The sequence below is a fragment of the Podarcis melisellensis genome (genome assembly GCF_964234715.1).
Source record: "Podarcis melisellensis genome assembly, chromosome: 1".
NCBI classification, from domain to species: domain Eukaryota; kingdom Metazoa; phylum Chordata; class Lepidosauria; order Squamata; family Lacertidae; genus Podarcis; species Podarcis melisellensis.
Window position 1 is genome coordinate 10084377 of NC_138528.1, and position 27632 is coordinate 10112008.

Genomic DNA, 27632 nt, shown 5'->3' on the forward strand with positions numbered 1-27632 from the left:
CACTAGTGTTAGAGACATTTAGTGTTAGGCATTTGCTGATCACTAGTGTCTGAGGCACGGGTGGCGCTGTGGGTTAAACCACAGAGCCTAGGACTTGCCGATCAGAAGGTCGGCGGTTCGAATCTCCGTGACGGGGTGAGCTCCCGTCGCTCGGTCCCTTCTCCTGCCAACCTAGCAGTTCGAAAGCATGTCAAAGTGCAAGTAGATAAATAGGTACCGCTCCAGCGGGAAGGTAAACGGTGTTTCTGTGCGCTGCTCTGGTTCGCCAGAAGCGGCTTAGTCATGCTGGCCTCATGACCCGGAAGCTGTACGCTGGCTCCCTCGGCCAATAAAGCGAGATGAGCACCGCAACCCCAGAGTCATCTGCGACTGGACCTAATGGTCAGGGGTCCCTTTACCTTTACCTTTAGTGTCTGAGGCAGGTGCCGTAGCATCACTTCCCCCACCCACTGCCGCCATTAAGGGTCTCCTTGGTCCTTGCTTGGAAGCACAGGCACCTACTATCCCTGACCATTCAAGCTACTATGGGAACTGCGTCCATAGAGGTGACTCTAGGGAGAGATTTACAACATGAGGAGTTATGAGAGAAGAGAAAGTACCAGTTGCTGGAACCGCAGGAGGGGAGCGTGTTCTTGTGCTCAGATCCTGCTTGTGCGTTTCCTACCTTGGCCGCTGTGAAAACAGGATGCAGGAACATAGCGTACCTTGATTTCAGTAAGGCTTTTGACAAAGTCCCCCATGGATAGTCTTGCGGAGAAGCTGGTAAAATGTGTGGTCAGACTGCACCTGGAGTACTGTGTCCAGTTCTGGGCACCTCAATTTAAGGAGGGTATTGACAACCTGGAACATGTGCAGAGGAGGTCTGGAACCAAGCCTTATGAGGAACGGTTGAAGGAGCTGAGTGTGTTTAGCGTGGAAAAGAGGAGACAGAGAGAAGATATGATATCCATGTTCAAATATCTAAAGGGCTGTCACATGGGGGATGGAGCAAGCTTGTTTTCTGCCTCTCCACAGGTAGAACCTAAACCAATGGATTCAAGTAAAAAGAAAGGAAATCCGGACTAAATATCAATAACTTTCTGATTGTAAGAGCTATTCAGTGGTGGATGTAGTATCCGGAAGTGCATGGTGGGAGAAGAAGAGGGTAGGTCATCTCCTCCAGGGTCTCCTTATGAACCTCTTCCCATCTGCATCTGATCCCTGTTGAAGACAGGGAACCCTAGATGGACTTTTTGTATGATCTTAGGGGGACACAGGTGGCGCTGTGGGTAAAACCTCAGCGCCTAGGACTTGCTGATCGAAAGGTCGGCGGTTCGAATCCCTGCTGCGGGGTGCGCTCCCGCTGCTCGGTCCCAGCGCCTGCCAACCTAGCAGTTCGAAAGCACCTCCGGGTGCAAGTAGATAAATAGGGACCGCTTACCAGCGGGAAGGTAAACGGCGTTTCCGTGTGCAGCTCTGGCTCGCCAGAGCAGCGATGTCACACTGGCCATGTGACCCGGAAGTGTCTCCGGACAGCGCTGGCCCCTGGCCTCTTGAGTGAGATGGGCGCACAACCCCAGAGTCTGTCAAGACTGGCCCGTACGGGCAGGGGTACCTTTACCTTTACCTAGCAAGCATTTACCATAGCAGCACTCACAATATTGATTCTGATTATCCAGTCAGGATGCTCCACAACATCTTGCAAAGCAAAGCCGTTATCTAGATGTGATGTTTTCTTGCGGAATTTAAAAATTGGCCGCAGATTTTTCTCTTGCAATTGAATCCTATTCTCAAGGTCCTGCTCTCGGCTGAACAGTAATACTGTTTGTACACAGCGTGGTGAGGACTCAAGAACAGTTTGTGCTGATCTTTACCTGAGAGCAGCTACCATGTCCCTCACATTCGCAGTCTTATGTTAGCTGGAACTGTGGACGGTTGTTGTTTTTCCAGGTCCCAGGCATTGTTTCAAAGGAGGATATTTTTCAAGGCTTGTCAGTACCTCCAGCACACGAAGCAAAATGTAGTTAAGCTTGCATTGACCCAAGCAGACCTGGGTGGAGGGTTTCCATAGTTCTGTCAAGTTTCAACAAAACACAAACCTGCCTTCTTGTCTCTGCATCTCCACAGGGAACTTGCACACAGCAACAGAGGCTACACTTTCCAGTTTCTCCCCGTCCCTCCTCTTCCAGTGACACTGTCATTGCAAAAGCAACCAGCACGACATTTTCAGAATTTCAAAGTAGCCTAAGTGAAATGTGAAACTTGCAGTAGTCAATGTACAATGAATTCCTCCCTCGTGTAATGTCAGGAATAAAAGCTTGCCTACTAGGAACAGATATTTGGGGCCACTATCTATCTCCTGAACAGATAATATGGAAAAATTGCACACCCTTCCAAGGATCCCTATTTTCCAGGGACAGTCCCAGATTTACAAAACCTGTCCACCCCAGTTTCTGATTTGATCCCGGAATGCCCTGCTTCTCCCTTTAGCTGAGAAATGTTGGAGGGTGTGGAATAGGATGTCCCTATTTTCATCAGGTAACTGCTGGAGGGTAAGGTAAAGGGACCCCTGACCAGTAGGTCCAGTCGTGACCGACTCTGGCGTTGCGGCGCTCATCTCGCTTTGCACTTTGACATGCTTTCGAACTGCTAGTTTGGCAGGAGCAGGGACCGAGCAACGGGAGCTCACCCCATCGCGGGGATTTGAACCGCCGACCTTCTGATCAGCAAGTCCTAGGCTCTGTGGTTTAATCCACAGCGCCACCTGCATCCCCTGGAGGGTAGGTAACTGTAATTGTCATGCGACATCACATCCAGTTTATGGTATACAAGCAGCAGCAAGGCTTGTTTGGGGAGTGACTTGAGTGCCCATTATGTGTGATGATGGGCATTTGGTTTCAAGGCTCACGTGGCTCATAAGTCACTCTCAGCAGCTACACACTGGAACTAGACACTGGAAGGTCCTATCAGGAGTGAATATAGACCCCTGGTACAAAAATGTATGGGAAACTGCTCTACTAGGGAATTTAACCAACTTTAACTAGCACGGGGACAAACAAAGGAGAATGCCTTCATCCTGGTGTGGCTCCCCTATATCACATATACAGCACAACAAGACAGTGTCTTATTCCCCTCCCCAAGAGAATATGAATAAATATGGCTTATCTGAGCCAACAACACACACACCCCTTCACACATGGAAACAAACCACACAGCAACCAAGCGAACACAAACAACCAAGCTCTGGACTCTAATCTCTTGCAATGCCAATAAAAATAAGTATAAAATCTAAATATATAAATACGATAGGCTTCTGGGAAATGATACATAATGAATTTTTAAAAGATGTTCAAAATAGCCATTCCCAAGAGGCATGAAACATTTCTTCCAAAAAGTGCTACTATATATGTGTGTGTGTTTTGTCTTGTTTTGTTGGGAGCTGCCCAGAGTGGCTGGGGAAACCCAGGCAATGGGGGGGGGTATCAATAATGCAGCATTATTATTATCATTTATTAAACTGTCACCTCAGTAACCAACTCCCAGGGCAAGTTAGTTCTTCCAGGGACCACCAGCTGATACCCTCTTTGCTCCTGCTGCTCCCCAAAAGAATGACTCAAAGGGACTCAAATGACCCTTCGGTGTTGCTCCTGCAGTAGAAATCTTCTGCCATTCACAAACCCATGGTAAAGAGCTCCTGAGTCCAAGAGCTTCCTCTTCTCACTCTGCAGGGATAATTGATGGTGGTCATTTCATTTGTTTTTACAACTGGTCTGTTTCAGCGTTTCCTCATTTGCTGAACATAGATTTAATTATTATTACCACCACCACCACCCCCTTTTGAACTTTTGTCTCGTTTATTTAGCTGGCACTAGGCAATGCAAAGGGACACGGGTGGCGCTGTGGGTTAAACCACAGAGCCTAGGACTTGCTGATCAGGTCGGCAGTTCAAATTCCCGCAACGGGATGAGCTCCCGTTGCTTGGTCCCTGCTCCTGCCAACCTAGCAGTTCAAAAGCACGTCAAAGTGCAAGTAGATAAATAGGTACCTCTCTGGTGGGAAGGTAAACGGCATTTCCATGTGCTGCTCTGGTTCACCAGAAGCGGCTTAGTCATGCTGGCCACATGACCCGGAAGCTGTACGCTGGCTCCCTCGGCCAATAAAGCGAGATGGGCGCCGCAACCCCAGAGTCGGTCACGACTGGACCTAATGGTCAGGGGTCCCTTTACCAGCCAGCTAGATCTGACCCACCCAAGTCTTCCCCAACAATTCTGGAAATGCTTTACTGGAGAATAACCTGTCTTCAGGTGGAAGAAATTGCCAGAGATCTGATGATGTGTGCCAGCCTCAGTACCAGCCCATGACATTTTGTTGGAGTGGAGCCCAAGTAGCGTGCACTCACGCGCGCACACCCACCCCAGCAAGGACCATCCCTTTTTAAAAAAAGTCTTGCTGCACCATCCAGACACCGATTCCTGCTTTCATCTATTCCCACCCCTCAACCCTCCTGCCTTCATGGTGCTGTCTGAGATTCACCCTGCAGCAGGGCATGGCCAGCATTTTGGGAAACAATCTAAAGACAGAGGTCATTGTCACAGGGAGGTAGGAAGTAGTCCCAATCAGAAGAGGCTGGCTATTGTGGGGGTGTCTCTGGCAAACTGGGACTCTGTTGCTGCGAATGATGCACAATAGGCATTGCTCCAGGCTGATTAAAACAGCAAAGAGATGTAAACCATGTGTATCCCTTTCCACAGGCATGACTCAGTTTTCTGAAAAGCGGAGTTATTGTGCTTCGCGCTGATGAGGGCAAAACCTTAGGAAAGCGATATATGTTGGCTGGCTCTGGGTGAAAATTGTACCCAAATACGCTCAATAACAAATCTCGCAATACAATGTCCTCCTCTTTAAACAGCTGCATGAAGGAAAAGAATGGGGCTTAGGGTCTCCTCGGACTGCCAGATTCACAGATTTCTGATACCCGTCATTAAATGGCAGCTATTTCACCCATGTTGTTTTCTGTACTTCCCAATTAGTAAAATCAACTTAAAGGATGTGTTCTATTGCTTGAAGGAACCTCCAGCCTGCCTTTCTGCATGTATGATGTGCTCCACCTTTCCCATGCCTGATGTCATCTAAGACGTCAGGAGCCAGAAACGTCCAGCCATGGCTTTAAACGTAAGCTAAATATGGAGAAAAAGCAGGAATGCACTTTTAAGTGTCCTCCCAATTCCCTGCTTCAGAAAGATGGTGCTTTTTGAATTTGGCACCTTATTCTATTGCCCTCCCAATCCTTTCCTTTGAAGTCGGGTCACCTGATAGCATGGTGACATCACAGGAGATTGACAGGTGGGTGGGCCCATCAGTCAGAATGGCCTGGCGTGGAGTCTGCTAGCCACATGCTGTTCTCTACCTGGCTTAAAGGGAAGTTGCAGCTTCAATATTCCTTGCATATCTAGTCCTTCTGTAATCAAGATCAACAGTAATATTGCTGGTAGCCTGAGGAGAAGTTTCTAGGAGCCTGGGGTTTATTTTGTTTTTAAACATCCCATTAATGTTAAAGTAATGTGCTCATTAAAGAGGCTCATCTATCCACTGCCGATTCGCAAACTTGCAACGTGGGGGGTAGCTGTGCTGCAAGAGACTGGAGTTATCAAGATTTGCGCAAGGAAGAGAAATGCTCCCATCCGCCATGCAAATACAAGATCTACTGGATTCTGTACTATGAGAATGAGAGCCCCGACAGGTGAGCAGTCACAGGTATACAAGCAATCATTTCGTAAAGGGAAACCTATAAAAGTGTGTTCACAAGATGGGAGAATGAACGTGCAGAGGGCAAGAGTTTGGCAAAACACAAATGTGCACACTCAGCTCCAATCAATACACCTCCTCTTCATCACACCTGAACCAACCTGCCTTTCTCTAGGAACAGGAATTTGCCTTATTCTAATTCAGGGGTTGTCAATCTGGTCCCTACTGCCCACTAGTGCAGTGTTTCCCAACCTTGGGTCTCCAGCTGTTTTTGGACTATAACTCCCATCATACTTAGCGAGCAAGACCAGTGGTTAGGGATGATGGGAAGTGTAGTCCAAAAACAGCTAGAGACCAAAGGTTGGGAAACACTGCACTGGTGGGTGTTTCAGGATTCTAGGTGGGCGGTAGGGGGTTCCACGGCACAAGCTGAATCCACCTTCCATCAAGCACTGGTGGGCGGTAAGGAAATTTTACCATCAAAAAAGATGCATTAGTGGGTGGTAGGCATAAAAAGGTTGACTACCCCTGCCCTAACTACTGGGAATATTAGTATGTAATAGAGAAATTGCGGCAGCGACCAGAACGCCTGTATCGTTTGGGTGGCGGTGGGACAGCCTTCAGCCTTCCTCATTCCCTTTAACTTTTGCATACAGTTTGAGTTCCGTCCCATATAAGACCACCCAGTTTGGTTGTTTTTTTTGATAAGTTGTCTCATTAACATGGGTTTCAATGTTTTGATAATGCAACTGGTCTTCCTGCAGCTTCTCTGATGCATCGTTTGGGCACGGCGTAGATCCCCTAGCAGGCTCAGACTGAAACTTTAAAAATAGACTGGCAAATTAATGCTTCCATAAATGGACGACAACCCCTTGACACACAGGTTGTGGGATTATTCCAAAAGTGGGTTTCCCCCCCGTTTCCTACTTGGATAAGCACAGCATGCAGAGTTTTAATCAGAGACCAGAGCCTTACTATGAATAATTTGGCACTAGATCGGCTTCCCCGAAACACAGAGAGCACTGCAGGCAGCAGACAGGCTCCTACCAGTGTGGCAAAGGCTGACTTGTTATAGGCCAAAGAAAGTTAAGCCTCTCAACAGCATGCAAGGCATCAAGGGGCAGGATTCAGCCAGTTACCCTAGCACAACTTTTAGCTGTAACTTTTAGCTAAAACTTCTAGTGTAACTTTCTCTGGTTCCATTCCCTGCATGCCCCCTATACATGCTCTGAGGGTTCCCTCAATTCATTGCAGTAACATAAAATAAAGTATTGCCTTCTTTATTGTTTAAGAATTGTTAATATTGTTTGCCACTGTTTATGCGGCTGGTACGTTTTTCTTTGTTTTGCTTTTCCATGGATGTGATATTAAATATTGACATGATTCCCCATGGCAGCTGGGATAGCTCAGTCGATAAGAGTGTGAGGCACTTAAATCTCAGGGTCGGGGGTTCAAGTCCCACCTTGGGCAAAAGATTCCAGCATTGAAGGAGGGTGGACTGGATGACCCTCAGGGAACCCTCCAAGTCTATAATTCCCCCCTCCCCTGCTTTTCCCCTTATGGTATTATGTACTGTATATTTTTATTTGCTGTGAGTCACTTGGAGACCTTTGGGTGGCAAGCGGCTAGTAAGTTTCATATAAATAAAGTAAAATAAAAATAATAAAATAAAATCCAAGAACTTCTGTAATTGATTTTATTCCTAGGGGTTAGGGGAGCCAGTTTCTACGCCAGCTCAGATCTTTATATAAACACACAAGACGTAACCGGCTTACTATTCATTGTATCAAATTGTAGATTTCAATGGAAGTCTCATAAAAGTTCAATGAAAAAAGCAGAAGACCCAGTGGATCGGTTCATTCTCTAGTCAGTTCATGCATAAGGTCCATACATGTATAAGTGTCTATTCCACCTGTCTGTTCATAGAGTCCAATAATCTACATGAAGGGTTGTTGCCACAGAATCCTTTCACAGAATCTAAGACAAGGATTTCCGGAATATTAGCCTTGTTTCGTCAACCACTACTATGCTATAAGATCCACTATCCTGTAATACAGTGGTACCTCGGGTTACATACTCTTCAGGTTACATACTCTTCAGGTTACAGACTCCGCTACCCCAGAAATAGTGCTTCAGGTTAAGAACTTTGCTTCAGGATGAGAACAGAAATCGTGCTCCAGCGCCGCTGCGGCAGCAGGAAGCCCCATTAGCTAAAGTAGTGCTTCAGGTTAAGAACAGTTTCAGGTCAAGAACGGACCTCCAGAACAAATTAAGTACTTAACCCGAGGTACGACTGTATTACACATGAGCCTGTTCTACTGATGAAGCCTAGGATGACGAAACAAGGCCATTTTCCAGAAGTGATGCTTTGTCTTCCCACTCAAAATGCCCCACACTTGGGGCGTGTGGAATCCCTCAAATGCCGAGCCCAACCCAAAGCCACTTAAAAGCTGACAAGTCAAGCAGATGACGTTGCCTGAAGAGGTCCAGCGAGCGACGAACTCCGACGCCCCCATGTACTTGACAACTGCCAAAATCGTGTCTGCTGTACGTATGGCAATAGCAAAGTTCATCGCACAGCGAACAACCATCCACATGCCTGGTTTTGTGACGGCATTGCCATATGGATAAAGGAAGGAAAATGTCAGTTCATCCCACCCACCACCATGCCGATCTACAGATCCCAAAAGGGAGGTAAATTTAGGTTGCATGTCTTTTTCAATCTTCTTTAAATAAAACTGAAGTTCAGGGACACAAGGAATAGCCAACAAGCATTGCAGTATTTCTGTCCAAGGGGTTGGAGCTGGCTCAAGTCTACAGGAAGCCAAACCTGGGTCTGTACCCTGGAACGAACATTCTCCAACCCAGAATCTTCGGAGGTCAATTGTAGGAACCAGAACCTGAAATGCTGTAGGCAGAAGATCCTGCTGTAGTGACGATGGAAAAGCACGAATCAAGATCGCTGTTCTACCTAGCTGAGTATTCTTGATGTTGGCAGGCACTAGCTTTGACATTTAAAGCCCTAAACGGCCTTGGACTTTTATACCCAAAGGAGCATCTCCACCTCCATCGTCCAGCTCTGAGGACCTTCTGGCGGTTCCCTCCCTGCGAGAAGTGAGGTTACAGGGAAACAGGGAGAGGGCCTTCTCAGTGGTGGCACCAGCCCTGTGGAACGCCCTCCCAGTCAGATGGTAAGGAAATAAAGAACTATCTGACTTTTAGAAGACATCTGAAGGCTGTCATGTTTAGGGAAGCTTTAAATGGCCGAGGTTGTATCGTGTTTTTAATATTTTGTTGTTGGGGTGCATGAGGAGAAAAGAGAAGGAAAGACTCACTGAACAGCTGAAGGTCCTTGTGCTAACAGAATGACTGTGATGAATATTGCCTAGCATATTTATGGAATACAAAATGTACAAAGCTGCTTTCAGTTTTGAAAACTAAGCTTTTGCAAGCCGGGAAAAATCGGAGAGTTGGTTACAGAAACCACCCACACTGTAGTAAACAAAAGGAAGTTTTTATTATCTAGACTTAATCTGTTATTCTTACTGTCAGCATCAATCCAGAAAGAAAAGGAACTATATTTTTAAAAAATCTGCAACACCTGTTTACTGACAAGTGACAGGGAGAAACATACAAAGCACAGTCTTGGTTTCAAACTGGTGCCAGCTCTTGGGGTGGGGGTGGGGGAGAGACCCCAATCAGTGCCTGTCTCCAGCCTTGACAGATCGTGGTATTAAGTAAATCTGGGTATTGTAAACAACTTCAAAGCAATGATGTGCCTACAAAATCAGCCACATGAATCCATGTATCATTTACAAAATAAGTAAGACATTTTCTCTGGTTTTTGAAGATCCATAGCTTCAGATTCCAGACTTTCATTTTTATATCCATGGATTTCAGGGAACTGAATGTTTGCAGAGATCGAAACAAACTACCTTGTGTCTTGATGCGATACGCAGTGCTAAAGCTAGCAGTTCCCAGTTTTCAGTTCCTCATCAGGACCAAAGTTCGAAAAACAACTCATTCAGAAGAGGAACTAAAGGGAATGAGTGAATTAGCTATGATCAGAGTAGATCCACTAAAATCAACAGGCTTAAGTAATTTCAGTGGGTCTACTTTTCAGTAAGATTTAGTTGGGGATCACCCAATATGCCCCAAGACCTCAAAATAATGGTTGCACTACCAAAAATCATAAACTTCCATGACTGGTAAGACTCCCCTTCAAGATCCACAATAAATGTCTACAGTCATAACAGTCATGTTTGCACAATGCTCATAAATGCACAATGGCCTCTGATAACAAATAAGGAACTGGGTGTGTGCACCCCAAAATCATGGGAACCATGTATTCAGCTTGTAGTATTTCCAAACAGAGACCAGTTCCCTTCCCACCTGCAGAAAATGGATGCGATCGGAAGCGGGCAAGAATGGTTAGGGATGGTTGCAGGCCACAGGCTAGTCCCCAGCCCCACCCCCAAATTAGAGAGATGCTGTGTGTGTTCACACATTGGAGAAGAGGCCTTGTGTGACAAATATCAAGTTTCACAGAACTGAAGAAGTGCAGAAGGGAACTTTCTAATCTTGCCATTCTCAGTTTGTCCATTATGCCTCTTTTAGCAGGCTTATCTCCCTCTTCCTCCACTCCCTGTGACTTCAGGCATCGTTTTAAGAAAATTCCATCTATAGCAAAATATAATTTGGGCTGTTGGGATCTGGAGAGTAATGTTTGAACAAGCCTGTCATAAGCAGCTTCAGACCAAAGAACGATACCTTCTAATTTGCTTGGCAGGCTTCTCGTATCGAGGCACCAATCCAGTGCCAACTTTGCTGGAAGTTGGTGTCCCCACTGACACGGAGAGGATATTTTCCGAGTAAACAAGGCCACGGCTGTCGAGCTGTACATGTCAAATACCTGCAAGGAACTCACTCCCCCCCAAAAAGTGTTGCAACTTTTCAAAAGGTCAACTCTCTACAAGTGGAAAACTGCAGCACCCTAAAGACCCAACTAATTTATTATGGCATAAGCTTCCGTGCGTGATGGAGCAAACCTTAGTCCACGAAACATTATGCCATAATAAATTAAGTCTTCAAGGTGCTGCAGGACTTGTTTTCCCCCTGAAACGGGCTAAGGCAGGTACCCTTCTGGAATCACTTTCAGGTAGAGGCCTCCTCACTCCCCATCGCAGCCACCTCTTTACAAAGACGTCCGTTTTTTCTTGCTCTTGAAAGCGTGCTGGTGAACTCTCAGCCGCTGATGAACAGAGGAAGCAGTCTTCATAGAAGTCTTCTTTCCAAAGGCTTTCCCCACGGCTCCAGGTTTCCATAGCAACAACTGCGCATCCTCTCCACCGGTCAGCAAAGAATCATCTGCCACGTTCCAGCAGAAAGAGCGGACGGGAGCAGAGTGCCCCTCCTGAAGGACTCCTACAGAACTCAGGCCACCAACCCCACAGTCCAGGAGGCAGATGTTTCCTGTTGACGTTCCCCCAACAACAACCAACTTGTCCATCGTTTCATGGTACAAGCCACCGATTAAGTAGTCCACCTTGGTGCTTTCTCCACTTCCTGCTTCTCGGGCGTCTGGAACATGCAGCAATGTGACTGGCTCCTCGGTCTCCAGCTGGGCGAGATCCCACCGACAAAACCCTTCATCGTGCGTCATGCAATAGATCTGCCGGTAATCTTTTCCGGACCACCCGACAGAACTGACCGATGAGTCGGAGTTGCAGGTAGCAACCAGCGCATCTTCTTCGCTGTCCTTGTTGATGTCAAACACGTTCACCAGCCCGTCGGTTGACCCAGAAACTACCAGGTTCTGTTTGGTGGGGTGAAAACGAATTTTGGTGATGTCATCGTTGTGGGTCTCCGAGTAGAAGCCCAGAGGCTCGTTGCTGGAAGCTACGCTACTCGCGCAGCTGCGAGCATCCCAGAAGGCCATGAACACATCGTCCCCCACTTTTTCCGTTCCAGCGCAGACTATGAGGTCGTTGCAGCTTACGTCAAAGCTAATGAAGACATTTGAAAGGGAGCCACGGAACAACTGCGTCGGCCCTGCGGTCGCCAAGCGCGTATCCCAACATTTCACTGTTCCGTCGCTGCAAGCGGAGAACAACACACTTTCACACGCGTGTGCGAATCGGACGCCGCTGAGCAGCCCGGGATGGCTGCTATATTCCCGCAGCAAAGTGAGCGTCTCTCTGTTGTAAACCCTGATTGAGTTATCGGAACATGAAACAGCCACCAACTGGCTCCCTCCGCCTCTTGAAATATCCAAGTCCAACAGATAAGTGGGGTCTTTTGCCAGTGCACACCGTTTTGCTATTTGGAGGCTGGAAAACTGCTCCTTGATCTTCTCCATAGCAACTGCGACTAAAACTGCATCCTCAAGAAGGTAGAGATCTGGAAAATAGAAATAAGACCAAATGAAATAAGGTCTCCACTGTTAATCCTTTCCAGAGCACTTTTCAGCACAAGAAAGGTTCCGCTAGTGGTTTAAATCAAGGGTAGTCAGTGTATTTATGCTTGAGAGCTGTTCTTACTGTCCTGACAGTGGTTTGGGGGATGGAAGGAGCATCGCGCTCTGCAAACTGACCTTTTCAAGTGCCATAATAAAGTTGGTGTCCTCTGAGGCACAGCCAGGGCGTTACAAACAAAACCCAACAGAGATAGATAACAACACTTTCAAGCATGCCATTTCTCATTTTTCCCCCCTTAAGCTTGAGGTTCGGAGCAAACTTTAACCAGAGCCTGAATGCAATTATCCAGAGCCTTTATGGGCCAGGTGAAATTGGCCATTCCTAGTTTACAAGTCAGTGTAGAAGTAAATGCTCCTAAAGGCCAGTTTTAAAACACTGCTAAGACCCAGGTGAAAGGGAGAAGGGTGGCGCTGTGGGTTAAACCACAGAGCCTAGGACTTGCCGATCAGAACGTTGGCAGTTCGAATCCCCGCGACGGGGTGAGCTCCTGTTGCTCCGTCCCTGCTCTTGCCCACCTAGCAGTTCAAAAGCACGTCAAAGTGCAAGTAGATAAATAGGTACCGCTCCGGCGGGAAGGTAAACGGCGTTTCCATGTGCTGCTCTGGTTCACCAGAAGTGGCTTAGTCATGCTGGCCACATGACTCGGAAGCTGTACACCGGCTCCCTCGGCCAGTAAAGCGAGATGAGCGCCGGAACCCCAGAGTCGGCCACGACTGGACCTAATGGTCAGGGGTCCCTGTACCTTTAAGACCCAGGTAAGAATAAAACCAATGCAACACAATACAACCCAAATCATCATCAGAATAACATCGCCACTCAATAAAAGATAATGTACTACTAGCAAACCACACAGGCAAAGACAAACCAACTGACATCGTTGTGATGTCAGGTGACTGACAGGTGGGTAGCCCCACCTGCCCGTCGCTAAGGCATCTCCAGCCAAATGTTCCTCCAGTTTCCATTCAGAAGAAAAAGAAGCCATCAGACATTTGAGGAGCATTTCCCTGGACTTCCTCAAGAGACACTGTGGAGATCTGGAAGGAGAACAGACCTGGAGTTCTTCCAGGGTACTATTGTATAAATCTGCATTTACGCTTCTTAAAATAATAAAAAAAAGTCATTTCCCCATTTTCTGGGGCAATGTTTACATGTCCTTGCTGTCGGAGGGCACCGCCTTCCAGAGGAAAGGGCAGCATCCCACACAATGGGGTAATAACCGGCGAGGGTGTATTTTTGTCGACTGCCACATCTCATTAAGTCGCGCCGCGGACATGTGGCAAAATGTCAGCTGGCGAAAACGGAATCCTACCTCTCGTTAGGAATGCCCGGCTGAAGGTTAAACAAACAAGCCAGGCAGAGAGTCCAGGGTGTAGCCAGAGGCTCTTCCTCTTCGGAAGAGGAAGCTGCTGCGCGACTTTGATGGGAAGGGTTTCAATAGGAGGCAGGAGAAGGCCCTCCCCCCCCCCCTCTACCCACTGGGTCACATTTACGGGAGAAGTAGGGAAGTCGTGATCTTCCATGCACAATGGGAAATTAAGAGCTGGGAGGCAGCCAGATGCAGACATTGTCAGGGCAGAAGCCTGCAAATGCAAGATCTAGTCTGCGGCTGCTGTTTTCACCTATTAATTCCAAGGCGATTAATCCCAGGGTTGTTAATAGCTCGACTCTCCTTTGGCCTGCATTCCCCCCACCCTTTCATATATATCAAGTTTTTCTGGGCAAAACGCAGTTTCTGGATGTTATGAGAGAGGGAGTGGGTGGCTGTGTCAGGGAAAGAATGCATGGCAAAGGGAGATCTACATTGGCTCCCAGTACGTTTCCGAGCACAATTCAAAGTGTTGGTGCTGACCTTTAAAGCCCTAAATGGCCTCAAAGGCCCAGTATACCTGAAGGAGCGTCTTAACCCCCATCGTTCAGCCCGGATACTGAGATCCAGCACCGAGGGCCTTCTGGCGGTTCCCTCATTGCGAGAAGTGAAGCCACAGGGAACCATGCAGAGGGCCTTCTCGGTAGTGGCGCCCACCCTGTGGAATGCCCTCCCAGCAGATGTCAAGGAAATAAGCAGCTATCTTCTCTTTAAAAGACATCTGAAGGCAGCCCTGTTTAGGGAAGTTTTTAATATTTAATGCTGTATTGTTTTTAACACTCGATTGGGAGCCGCCCAGAGTGGCTGGGGAAACTCAGCCAGATGGGTGGGGTATAAATAAATAAATAATAATAATAATAATAATAATAATAATAATTAAAAGTTAATGGCTCAGGGCTCATGTTTAGTCCTCAGACCACACAGGGCGGGGTTGAACTGCACCCAGAGTCCCAACTCTGCGTCCTGTTCCTTTGGCCCAATGTCTGACCGCTGAGTTGAGCACCTCGCTTCAGCAACCTCTATCCCGTAAATCACAGGCGGCGAAAACAGCTGCCCTCCCATTGTGGTTGGACTGCGATTCCCAACAGCCCCCACCCAGCATGGCCAATGGGCATGGATGATGGTGGGCACAAGACATTGGTCATAACATTATGTTTGCTGACTGGGAACAGTTGTGGACCACCGGTATGAAATTTACGGCATGTAATGCCTTGAGAGAGAATATTATGAAAATGATATACAGGTGGTACATGACACCAGTCAAGCTTGCAAAAATATATCATTTGCCCAATAACAAATGTTGGAAATGTAAAGAGAATGAAGGTACATTCTTTCACCTTTGGTGGACGTGCCCAAGGATTAAGGCTTGCTGGGAGATGATCTATAATGAAATGAAAAAGGTATTTAAATATACCTTTCTGAAGAAACCAGAGGCCTTTCTCCTGGGCATAGTCGGCCAATTGGTGCCAAAGAAGGATAGAACTTTATTTATGTATGCAACAACAGCAGCAAGAATACTTATTGCAAAGTATTGGAAGACACAAGATCTACCCACCCGGGAAGAATGGCAGATGAAGTTGATGGACTACATGGAACTGGTGGAAATGACTGGCAGAATCCGAGACCAGGGAGAAGAGTCGGTAGAAGAAGATTGGAAGAAATTTAAAGATTATCTGCAGAAACACTGTAAAATTAATGAATGTTAAAATGATGTTGGATTGAAAATAAGTGGCATTAGCAACAAAGTTAATAAGAATATGCAAAAATGAATTGATAATGGATGAAAATATAGAGTTATAAAATGTTAAGATATAGAGTTAAGATAAATGAAAGAGGGTAAGGATTTGCTGATTTGATTATGTAAATGGGAATACAAGAAGGGGAGGTGTGAGGAGGTCAAGGAAACAAGCAAATGAGTTATGAAAAACGGAATTGTTTTTAATTTTTTCTTATTTTCTTTTTGCCCTTTGTATCTTGTGTTTTTATTTTTCTTTCTTTTTTATGTGTTTTTGTACTTATGTTTTTGTAAAACTTCAATAAATATTTCTTAAAAAAACAACAACAATGGGCATGGATGATGGAAGTTGTAGTACAACAATACCGGCTTAAATACTGCTTTTCACACATCCCTCTGCTTTTCCCCCTTTGTTTTAATCAGACTATCATCGAATCAGGAGGGAACTCAAAGGTCATCCATCACAAGATTAAGGAAGGCACATGCAGCACCCAAGCATGGGACCAAAGCGTCTCTCTGCCACGGACAGAGCCATGTTCAGTGGTCAACAAATTTGGGGTTGCCTTAGTGACCAACAAAAGCTTTGTCTTCGCCAGCACATGCCCCTGCTTCTCCCTGATCTCACGCTACGTCCCTGAAACAGAGTTGTTCCGCCTGGCCTTTGGCTTGGAATCCACTTGATCCCCTCCCCCTTTCCTTTTTCCTTCTGTGATGGAACTCCTATTTGGGGATTTCCCTGGCTTTTTTCTGGCCCACATAGGACCAGTCTGGATAGTTGGCCTTGGTGAAGTTTTGACGTTTTCATCCCCAAAAAGTTTTTGATTTGAGTTTCTACTGAAATGAGGCTGCATTCTAATGTTGTATTTTAATCTTGTTTTCAAGTTGTATTTTAATCAATTGTTTTTATACCTGGTGTTAGCCGCCCTGAGCCTGGTCTTGACTGGGGAGGGCGGGGTATAAATAAAAATTATTATTACAGTGGTACCTCGGGTTACATACGCTTCAGGTTACAGATTCCGCTAACCCATTAATTGTGCTTCAGGTTAAGAACTTTGCTTCAGGATGAGAACAGAAATCATGCTCCGGCGGCACGGCAGCAGCTGGAGGCCCCATTAGCTAAAGTGGTGCTTCAGGTTAAGAACAGTTTCAGGTTAAGTACGGACCTCCGGAACGAATTAAGTATTTAACCCGAGGTACCACTGTATTATTATTATTATTATTATTATTATTATTATTATTATTATTATTTCCCTGAAACAGCCTCCTTGTTTTCTTCCTCCAGCCAGGAGCAACAGTGACCTGGAAGGGACAGAAACAAGCCCCCATGCACTCACTTAAGCCAAAGAAGGGCAACAGAAGCTTGCTCTCGATCTCTGCTTGCGTCTTACAGAGATCTACGACCAACTTCCAGACTTCCACCCAAGTTTGGGGCTAGGACCACCAGCTTGTCTCTCTCACCACAGCCCAGCTGAACTCCCACCATGGTAGAGAAGCCAAGCTGCACTGTCAAACCATGGCCAGGTCTCTTCTCTTGCAGAGGGGACACCCCCTTCCACTCTGTTGCCCCTCCTGAAGTCACTAGCCTTGCCTCCAAACTCTCCTAACAAACATGGTTTGCTAAACTGCTCCAAGCCATCGTTTCAAAGAAACTATGGTTTGTATGGATGGACATGACATGCGAAACCGTGTTTGGGAGGTAAAATTTGCTCCAAAGAGATGCAAAGCTTAGCTTCCAGTTTGCAAACCAGGGAGAAGATGATGCACCAGGGTGAAGACCTCGAAAAGTTGTACCGGGTGACTAGAAGAATTAATTGGAACTCAATATTGAATTACTGATCGCAAAGTAGTATTTGAAATACCATTTTCTCCAAGAGTATATTGGAGGTGATAAAGGACTATAAAACCTTCCATGGCAGGCTTGAAATATTGGTCCGCATAACTTTTAATGCTGCTGGAATATAGTTATAGATGTTCAGTCATTGACACACAAGTTATAAACAGCATTTCTTAGGCTAAAGAGAGATCCGTGAGTCATTTAAATCCTACAAGGTTTTCAAAAATAGACCGGTGATTCATGAATTACATTCTTCTACCTCCCAGAGAATCTTTTGGCAACAATGCGGTTTTCACAATGGTTGCTGTCTCCCGAGAGCAAGGCCGCTGTGGCAAGTAACCACTGGAAAGCAAACCCCACGCAAAGCAGTGCTGTCGTCATATCTATGCCAAGCAAGGCTTGTGTCTGCCTGCATCGAGGCACCAAGACCACACAATCTCTTTGCTCTCTCTCTCTCCTGCTGTCTCTCACCCTCCCTCGCCATCGGGTGGCTCAGAACTGCTGCTTTAAAAAAGCCTCTTCCCTGTTCCTACTGCTACCACTTCGTCCTGGCTTTTTAGAGTCTGCCCTGGGCATCTCACTATTTTTGGGGCATCATTTCCAAGTTTCTAGTCCTTAAGGGCTCTCCCACCCTACTAATGACACCCATGTTTCGCATAGGAGCACGGGAACCCGGTGCAAAGCCAAGCCATTAGTTCACCAAGTACTGTGTTGTCTACCATGTTGAGAAGCATGGGTTTCAGACAGGGATTTCCGTCCCGTCCCCACAACTGGAGGCGCTGGGAATCAAACCTAGAACCTTCTGCATGGAAAGCAGATGTTCTACCCCTAAGCTACAGCCCATCTCCAGGTGCAGAGACAAGCCAATGCGTCTGGAGGGGGTAGAACAAGGCATGCCAGCTTGCTCTGCCTCTGAAGGATGCTTTTATCCCTAGGTAACAGGACCAGTGGTCAGGGGTGATGGGAATTGTAGTCCAAAACAGCTGGAGGGCTGGAGGTTGGGGATGAGGAGATTTCACCCCTCCCATATCCAAGAATCTCCTGATGATCTCTGCTGATTCTCCAGAGAGGAGGAGGCGTGTTCTGCTCTCTACTTATTCTGCTCCAGCACCACATCAAAGAGTCAGTCAGTCAGTGTGCCGGAGAGAGAGAGACTGAGTGTTAGAGATCGTGTGCATAGCTAAGGTTGCTGCTAAGAGCAGCTGCAGACACTCAGTGTAGTGCAGCATTCATTTATGCTTAGACCTCATTAAGCTCTGTATATAGTTGTATGATAGTTGTAGATAGAATAAGAAGAAGATATTCTACAGAGCTGCTCTCTGAGTCGTGCTTATACTCTGCTAGACTCTGCTATACTCTGCTGTGCGACGACTGTCTTCTTGTGGAAGTGAATCCGGTGCTCACAACTCTAAGCTGTGAGTCCACAGCACTTTGACCTGTTCCTGTGCAGAAGGTGGTCTCTGGAAGTGCTACCCAGCTCGCCTAGCCCAGTCGGGGCTGAAGTGCATGAGTCCAGTTGGTGGTACTGGCTCAAGGGCAATGCCTGTTCAAGCAGATCACCAGGGAGGTGCCTGTGATAGCGGATGCCTCTAATCAGGCACCTCCTCAAGAGTCGCCGTTCAGGAGCTTCTGCCTAGGGAGGCACAAGTAAGTTAAAGACCTCCGTCCGCAAGGAAATGGAGACACCGAGACAGGGAGACCTCACAGGCCCAGCCCACTCGCTGCTCCTTTCTACTCTCAAAGTCAGCAGTTGGAAGGAGCAGCACAGGGCGGCTTCACAAAGCAATGCTGGGAGGGAGAAGCTTTGTATCCCACATCAACTGATGTCATGGACCGGCTAGATGCAGAGAAATGGTGGGGGGCACCAGCTGGGGAACCCCCAAGGGAAGATGGCTCAGAGCCTGGGAATTGGTGGTGGGACGAGTGGTCAGACAGAAGAGGCAGGGAGGAGAAGGTATGGGAAGCTGAGGAGGTAACAGGGTTTAGTGAGCTGAGAGAGTCTGTGGCAGAGAAGATTTCAGAAACAGAGGCAGAAGCAGAGGAAGAAGAGTTTGGATTTGATATCTCACTTTATCACTATCCGAAGGAGTCTCAAAGCGGCTAACATTCTCCTTTCCCTTCCTCCCCCACAACAAACACTCTGTGAGGTGAGTGAGGCTGAGAGACTTCAAAGAAGTGTGACTGGCCCAAGGTCACCCAGCAGCTGCATGTGGAGGAGCAGAGATGCGAACCCCGTTCACCAGATTATGAGTCTACCTCTCTTAATCACTACACCACACTGGAGGGTGCGAGGAGGGAGGCCAAGAGGCAAAGATGCGTCCACCTGGGGAAGAGTGACGAGTGTCTCCTCCTGCTGCTGTGACAAGCTCCCTGCCCCGCTTGTCGCCCAGAACCAGAAGAGGCATGAAAAGGGCAGGGGAGAGGTTCTCTTCATGCAGGCGCAGTCTCTGTTTGACTGGGGAAAGTCCTGGAGAGGAGGTGACTCAGGCAGCTGTGGGGAGGCGGGAGAAGACCTACCAGAGATGAGTTCCTATACTCATTAGGCCTGACGCCCTGCCGAGTCTGGGCATATCATGTTTTGGCTGGTAAGGAGTTAACTCAAACCAGCACAGTGTGATTTACTGCCGGTTTGTCCTGACGGCTGAGGGGCAGATGAGAGCGCGTCTTGCTCTAAGGAAAGGGACGATCAGGAGCTCACTTAAGATCCAGGTTGTTCCTTTGAAGTCCACCCACCCACACTTGATGTCATGTAGGGCAGAGGGCCTGGCTTCTTCAAAACAGCCTCAAAGATGAATCAAGAGGTCTTGACAGACTACCTTTGGCCTGCAGGCTAGAGTTCCCCCCCCCAACTTTGACCTAAGCCATGCATTCAGCAGAATAGGCCACTGCTTTTCCATGGTAGCCCGGAAGGGAGGCCTGAACATCCTGACCACGGAAAAGAATAGTTTGAAGCTTCTAAGTGCTTTGCAAAAATGCAGACGCCAAGCATTTCAGCACTGGACTGTTTCAAAGAAAGAGCCACCAAAACAACAGGTAAAACAGTCCCAAGGTTGGAAGCAACAGCTCAAAGCAAACTCCAGAACAAGAAAACAATTCTTATTTAAAAATAAGTCTTGAGTGTGACTCATTTTCTGCATTTAATTATTTCTCTGCCTGGGCCTTCCATCTCTCTTGCGATTCCCACACTAATGCACATGTGTTATTTTAGAAGCCAGGTTTCCAAGGCAATAGGACCTGAAGAAGCAACGCAATTGGCAGCCAATTTGCTCGGCACCTCTGGAATCTGTCTTGGGGGAAAGGAAGATCTTTATGCCTTCGAAGAACAGAGCTGTGCCCAGAAACAGCTTCCAGCCCGAAGGATAGCGAAGACCAAATGTATCATTAACCACAGGCCTGCCTTTGTAGGCTGAATTCAAACTCAGAGCGACTCACAAATGAAAATATAAATTGTTCTGATAATGAATCCAGGTGGTGAGCGCTGACCAGCTTGGAGTTCAAATAGGGACTCTGCAAATCTACAGAGAGGCATCAGCATACTTGGGAGGCATGCAGGGAAGTAAACCCAAGGGTGGTGGTTGTTGTTTAGTTGTGTCCGACTCTTCGTGACCCCATGGACCAGAGCACGCCAGGCACTCCTGTCTTCCACTGCCTCCCGCAGTTTGGTCAAACTCATGCTGGTAGCTTCGAGAACACGGTCCAACCATCTCGTCCTCTGTTGTCCCCTTCTCCTTGTGCCCTTCATCTTTCCCAACATCAGGGTCTTTTCCAGGGAGTCTTCTCTTCTCATGAGGTGGCCAAAGTACTAGAGCCTCAGCTTCAGGATCTGTCCTTCCAGTGAGCACTCAGGGCTGATTTCCTTCAGAATGGATAGGTTTGATCTTCTTGCAGTCCATGGGACTCTCAAGAGTCTCCTCCAGCACCATAATTCAAAAGCATCAATTCTTCAGTGATCAGCCTTCTTTATGGTCCAGCTCTCACTTCCAAGGGTTACAGAAGTGCAAAATAAAACCACCCATTTTTAAAACAAAAACAAACATAAGGTGGCAAGAAGCCCAATGAGGACTGAAAATGATTGGTAGTCCTGAAATGTTAAGTGACCGTAGGAAAAGAAAAAAGGATGACTGGGGTGGGGACAGAATAGTATGCTGAAAAATAGCCTGGCAAAATTGCAGGGGGTTGGAAGATGACCCGTAGGGTCCCTTCCATCAATTCTACAATTCTGTTTTTCTATCCAAAGCACTTTGCATGCACTATCTAGTCACAATTCTTATGTCCCTCCAAGGTAAGTGAGTATTATTACTCCCACACTTCTGATGGGCAGACTGAGGCCAGGAGACAGGGGCTTGCCTGAAGGCCACCTAATGAGTTCCTGGCAGAGGTGTGATTCATACCAGGGACTTCCTGATTCACAGCTCGGACATTTTAAGCCACCGCTTTGCACCTTCAGGTCTCTAACACCAGCAACAAAAAGTACCAAGCAAAATTTAAAAATGGTCGCAATGATGAAGCTAGACAAACTAAAACAACAGCGAAAACAGAATCCCAAGAAAGGAAACAGCAAAGGCAGACTAAAGGTGATATCCAACATAGCACTATGTTAAACTACAGCATGCTTGTTCCACTGTCAAAACGTTCTGCACTGGGGAACGTTGCTGTTAACTTTGGTGCACACAACACCATGCAATCGGTTACACAGCAAGCTTCTGCTGGTACAACTGTTCGTTGGCTGTGCAATATTTAAACTCACCCATCCCGCTAGCGCAGGAGGTCTTGAACTAGCAGATGGATGGCGTTTTGTACAGCCCTATATAACTAACAAGGGCTCTGACTGGGAAAATGCATAAAAGCCTGTTTAGGTAAAGGTAAAGGGACCCCTGACCATTAGGTCCAGTCGTGACCGACTCTGGAGTTGCAGCGCTCATCTCGCTTTATTGGCCAAGGGAGCCGGTGTATAGCTTCCGGGTCATGTGGCCAGCATGACTAAGCCACTTCTGGCGAACCAGAGCAGCGCACGGAAATGCCGTTTACCTTCCTGCTGGAGCGGTACCTCTTTATCTACTTGCACTTTGACGTGCTTTCGAACCACTAGGTTGGCAGGAGCAGGGACCGAGAAACGGGAGCTCACCCCATCGCGGGGATTTGAACCGCCGACCTTCTGATCGGCAAGTCCTAGGCTCTGTGGTTTAACCCACAGCGCCATCTGCATCCCAAAAGACTGTTTAGAAACAAGCAAAAAAAAGAGTGGGGCAGAATCAAATAAATCTCTCTTGGGAGATTATTCCTTTATTTAAGCATTGCCACAGATAAAGATTCCCTCTGCTAAAAAAAGGCCTTCAACTTTTTCTGTCGGCAATGCAATAAGGAGAGCCTCAATAGCTAAGTAAAAAACTTGAGCTTGTGTGTACGATTCCTGAGATATCCCCAGATCAATTAGGGCTGTAACGGTCAACACACTTGGAATACAACCCCCAAACCAACTGGAAGGCAACGAAATTCACCAAAAGGAAAAGATATAAATTATAAAATACTTGCTTAAGCAAAAATTTGTATCTTGTGTGTCCTTTGTGACCCTGTATAGAAATGATCATGCTTACTTTTGGATAAGCAGTCACTGCAGTAAGCAACAATATTAAGCCCCATTTACGTGCATTCAATATGAACATTGCACCAAACCCACGAGTGACCCAACAATGTCACAAAAAGGGACAGAACATGGCAGGAACCGGGTGTTTGCAAGCTTTCCCCATGGTGTTCCAAATTTTACTTAATTTGGTTTTTACATAATTTTTACTTAATTTGGTGATTTTACTTAAACATGTGGTGCCTTGGAACGCAATCCCTGTGTAAATCAGAAGCGATTTGAAAAAGCTCAAGTTTGAATTTTGCCGTTGTCATTTTACTAGTTTAATAATAGCTTACCAGTCTTAAGACATGTCACCACAGACATGGATCTGGATGATAAGAGCAAACTGAAACCGTTAGGAAGCAACAGATCTGGCTGAAGAGTTTCAGGAGAGATGGTGCCACTATATGTATTCTTAATCATTCATAGAAAGTTTCAAGTGCACAAAGCTCTCTATGCTGTCCTCCTGAAAACCCTGTAAAGTATGTTAATTAAGTTCACTTATCAGGAGATGTAAAGCGACTTCTCTGTGGTTAGAGGCAGCAATGCTTTTGAAAACCAGTTGCTGGAAACCACATATACCTACCCAAATCTTGAGAGTCTCTTCACAGGCTCAGATTCAGGTGCTGGAGCCAATTTAAGCGAGATAGGCAGCTACCAAGGAGAGGGCCTTCTTAGTGGTGACACCCTTGACTGTGGAATGCTGGGCCCAGATAGACTTTCTCTACGTGGCAACTGTGGCCATGTAGGGAGATACTGCAAATCGCACGTGCAATAACGTGTGTGCACCTGAATGAATTCACTGCAGATGGTGACAGCAGCCACAAAATTAAAAAAGGCCTGCTTCTTGGGAGAAAAGCAAGGACAAACCTAGACAGTATTTTAAAAAGAAGAGACATCACCTTGCCAACAAAGGTTCGTATAGTTAAAGCTATGGTTTTCCCAGTAGGAATGTATGGAAGTGAAAGCTGGGCCATAAAGAAGGCTGATCACTGAAGAATTGATGCTTTTGAATTATGGTGCTGGGGGAGACTCTTGAGAGTCCCATGGACTGCAAGAAGATCAAACCTCTCCATTCTGAAGGAAATCAGCCCTGAGTGCTCACTGGAAGGACAGATCCTGAAGCTGAGGCTCCAATACTTTGGCCACCTCATGAGAAGAGAAGACTCCCTGGAAAAGACCCTGATGTTGGGAAAGATGGAGGGCACAAGGAGAAGGGGACGGCAGAGGATGAGATGGTTGGACAGTGTTTTCGAAGCTACCAGCATGAGTTTGACCAAACTGCGGGAGGCAGTGGAAGACAGGAGTGCCTGGCATGCTCAGGTCCATGGGGTCATGAAGAGTCAGACATGACTAAACGACTAAACAACAACAAAGGTAAAGGTAAAGGGACCCCCGTCCATTATCTCCGGTCGCAGTCAACTCTGGGGTTGTGCGCTCATCTCGCTTTACTGGCCAAGGGAGCCGGCGTACAGCTTCCAGGTCATGTGGCCAGCATGACTAAGCCGCTTCTGGCAAACCAGAGTAGCGGACGAAAAAGCCATTTACCTTCCCACCAGAGCGGTACCTATTTATCTACTTGCACTTTGACGTGCTTTTGAACTGCTAGGTTGGCAGGAGCAGGGACTGAGCAACGAGAGCTCACCCTGTCGCAGGGATTCGAACCACTGACCTTCTGATTGGCAAGCCCTAGGATCTGTGATTTAACCCACAGCGCCACCTACGTGCCTTCATACATCTTAGGACACCTTCCATCACCACTTTTGCAGTCTGCAATTTCACACAAGCTGCTACTCACACTGCTCGGGTAACAGCAGGAGCTGAGATAATCAGAGCAGGGAGTCTTACACATGAGAGAGAGAGAGAGAGAGGTGGGGAAAACAGTATATAGCTAAATTATAAAAATAAAAAAATCTATATATATGTAAAATTACAAAAAATATACAGGAATTTGCAGGTATTTTCCCCAAGGGATAGGAGCAAAGTAAAGTGGGGGACCAGGATAGTTTCTGATACACACAGAAAGAAGAGACTAGTGCCTATGCATTTTTCATAATTCAAGTTATTATTATTATTCATGTCTCTGCCATGCTGCTTTATATTTTTAAGAGAAAAAGTCAGCACGCTTTACAACACATTGAAACATCAAATAAGACAAGCCAGAATAAAAACTTACTGAAGAACGTCAAATATAAAGTCTACCTTCAAAGCAACATAATTAACAGGGAATTAAATGCACATTTAAGGCAGGAAAGTTAAGAACAACAACAACAATCTAAAACATTTCAAAAGAAAAAAAAGTTCTACTAAAACGAGAACGTTACTTTCTAAAAAACTAAAACCTGGGAATTTGAGAATTATGGTTTTGAGCAGCAGGAAGGACAACTGACTCCGCTCCCCCCATGCACACATGGGGAACAACAGAAATAACTGCCTAGTCCCTTTTCACACGTGCACAAGCCAAGGCCCGACTTCCCACACCACCGAAGTAATTTCAGGAAGGGATCGTTGTAGAGATACCGTTGTGAGAAATGTTTTTTTAAAAAAACAAAAACAAAAACCCCAAAGAAGTAGTAATAATAATGATGGTGATGCAAGGGCGGCCCAGGAATTTCTGGAAATTCGTAATGCAAAATTATTTAACTGAGCAGGGAGTATATAACTTTATTTTACTGACCCAACTTAAATAAATAATGTAATTTACCAATGAAAAGAGGGGGGAGAAATTTATGCGGAACAAACAAGCAATAAACAAGGCACGCACAATTCACACGTACCAAACGGAAAGACACGTGTATTACCTGGCGCAGGCGGGTTAAAGAAGAAGCGTCTCCCTTCCCCGCGTGCTCCACTTTTCCTTCCTGCTCCAGCAGCTGCCTCCGCTCAGCGCAGCCCCATTGGCCGGCTGCTCACGACGTAAATACGACAAAAGACTCCCGAGCTAATATGATTGGTCAAGGCAGCAGCGAGGGCGTGGCTTTCCGAACACCGCTCCCACACCGGCTATTGAGTTAAGAAAGGCAAGCGCAGCGGACGGTCAGTACTTCCGGGTTACACCAAAACGCCTCCATTTGAGGGGCGCAAGAGTGGAAATGCATAGAATTTGCTCACCGACGTCCATGTGTGGTATCAGCAGCACGGCAACTCCCGCGCTTTTATTTGTAACTTGCTTTTGCTCCGTTTCTCAGCTAGATTGGTAAAGAGAAAACGTTTTATATGCGTTGTATATGGGATATGACACTGTGACACCAGATGGCGCTGTGGAGTCCCGTCTTTCCCTACCAGATTTCCCTGCATGAGTTTACAATGCGTTTAACTGAATCGCTTCTTTGACCAGTCCAGATCCAGCCAGGCGTCCCCGATCCTATCTTTTTGTTCAGACTTGACTCTGCCCCACATATTCGATGGCGAGCCGGAAGTGTAGTTTGTGTAGCGTCAATGTATTGCAACGACCCACCCTCTTGGAGGCAAGAGAGGGAAGGATGCGAGCGGACAGCGCGAGCAAAGGGAGAGGTGTGCTGCTGCGTAGCGCGGCCGCCAGGGGGAGCTGTCCTACTGCTTTTCCTAACGACGTGAATTATTTTATTGCGCAGCCCTGTGCCTATTTGTTTTATATGCAAGAAAATGGAAATATGCAAATTGCAAAGGGAGGATCATTAGACGGGGTTTAATTTGAACCAGGCGTCGGATCCAATAATAACAGAACAGAAGGTGGTGGTGTTATTTATTAGGGCACCTACACTTTTTAAAAGAAGAGACAGCCCTTTGCTGCGCAAGCTCCCAATATAAGTTACAAAAGGAGGGCAGAACAGAGCAAATTCAGGATCCAATGACAATGGTGACATAAGAACATAAGTCAACCTTGCCAATAGCCCATCTAGTCCAGCATCCTGTTCTCGCAGAGATTCACATGTCCAGGGGAAGCCCACTAGCAGGATTCGAACACAAGGCCACTCTCCCCTCCTTCGGTTTTCACCAGCCAGGGTCAGCCTACCTATGAGAAAGGGTGAGGCAGTCACTCCAGGTGGTAGATCTAGGAAGTGGTTCCCAAACGTCTGGTAAAGGCAAAGGGACCCCTGACCATTAGGTCCAGTCGCAGACGACTCTGGGGTTGCGGTGCTCATCTCGCTTTATTGGCCGAGGGAGCCGGCGTACAGCTTCTGGGTCATGTGGCCAGCATGACTAAGCCACTTCTGGCAAAACCAGAGCAGTGCACGGAAATGCCGTTTACCTTCCGGCTGGAAGCACTTGAACTTTGACCTGCTAGGTGGGCAGGAGCTGGGACCGAGAAATGGGAGCTCATCCCGTCGCCGGGATTCAAACCGCCGACCACCACCCACGTCCCTAAACTTCTGGTAAAGGTAAACGGACCCCTGACCATTAGGTCCAGTCTTGGCCAACTCTGGGGTTGCTGCGCTCATCTTGCTTTATTGGCCAAGGGAGCCAGCATACAGCTTCCGGGTCATGTGGCCAGCATAGATAAGCCGCTTCTGGCAAACTTGAGCAGCACATGGAAACGTTGCCTACCTTCCCGCCGGTGCGGTACCTATTTATCTACTTGCACTTTGATGTGCTTTCGAATTGCTAGGTTGGCAGGAGCAGGGACTGAGCAACGGGAGCTCACCCTGTCGCAGGGATTCGAACCGCCGACCTTCTGATCAGCAAGCCCAAGAGGCTCAGTGGTTTAGACCACAGCACCACCCACGTCCCTAGACTTCTGGGAGCTATGTGTAAAAGTTTACATTTAGTGTGGGAGAGAATTGGGGGGAAATACTGTCTCGTATAATATTTTTTATTTATACCCCACCCTCCCCAGCCAAGGCTGGGCTCAGGGCGGCTAACAAGCAATAATAAAAACAAGTTGAATGAATACA

At 46.9% G+C, this 27632-nt stretch overlaps 1 protein-coding gene and 1 long non-coding RNA gene across 7 annotated transcripts in view; one reads left to right on the top strand and one right to left on the bottom strand.

The window, feature by feature from the left end:
* LOC309372765 overlaps positions 1 to 16876 on the top strand; it is a 33229-nt gene extending 16353 nt beyond the window's left edge. Inside the window, exons 2-4 of one of the 2 annotated variants that reach the window (XR_014169670.1) lie at positions 5047 to 5151; positions 15725 to 15886; positions 16588 to 16876. This is a non-coding gene — a long non-coding RNA (uncharacterized lncRNA). Of the gene's footprint in view, positions 1 to 5009; positions 5152 to 15724; positions 15887 to 16587 lie in introns of both variants that reach the window. The other variant, XR_014169671.1, reaches the window with a different exon arrangement.
* On the bottom strand, positions 402 to 26988 carry WDR89 (WD repeat domain 89). Of its 5 annotated transcripts, none has more exons than XR_014169122.1 (3): positions 25560 to 26988; positions 1607 to 2173; positions 402 to 1241 (listed from the first exon to the last, which is right to left on the bottom strand). XR_014169122.1 is itself a non-coding variant. In XM_081914214.1 (2 exons), the coding sequence occupies exon 2, from the start codon at positions 12080 to 12082 to the stop codon at positions 10919 to 10921; it is 1164 nt and encodes a 387-aa protein (XP_081770340.1). In that variant the 5' UTR covers positions 12083 to 12123; positions 25560 to 25660; the 3' UTR covers positions 10157 to 10918. The 5 variants fall into 5 exon arrangements, 3 of the variants coding, with proteins under 3 accessions (XP_081770340.1, XP_081770341.1, XP_081770342.1); XR_014169123.1 differs by having other exon boundaries at positions 1607 to 2223; XM_081914214.1 differs by lacking the exons at positions 402 to 1241; positions 1607 to 2173 and adding an exon at positions 10157 to 12123 and having other exon boundaries at positions 25560 to 25660.
* Between the last annotated feature and the right edge of the window lie 644 nt (positions 26989 to 27632).

What these genes read in the sequence shown, in the direction of transcription:
- WDR89 (XM_081914214.1), bottom strand. Translation starts at nt 12,082, where the DNA reads ATGGAGAAGATCAAGGAGCAGTTTTCCAGCCTCCAAATAGCAAAACGG.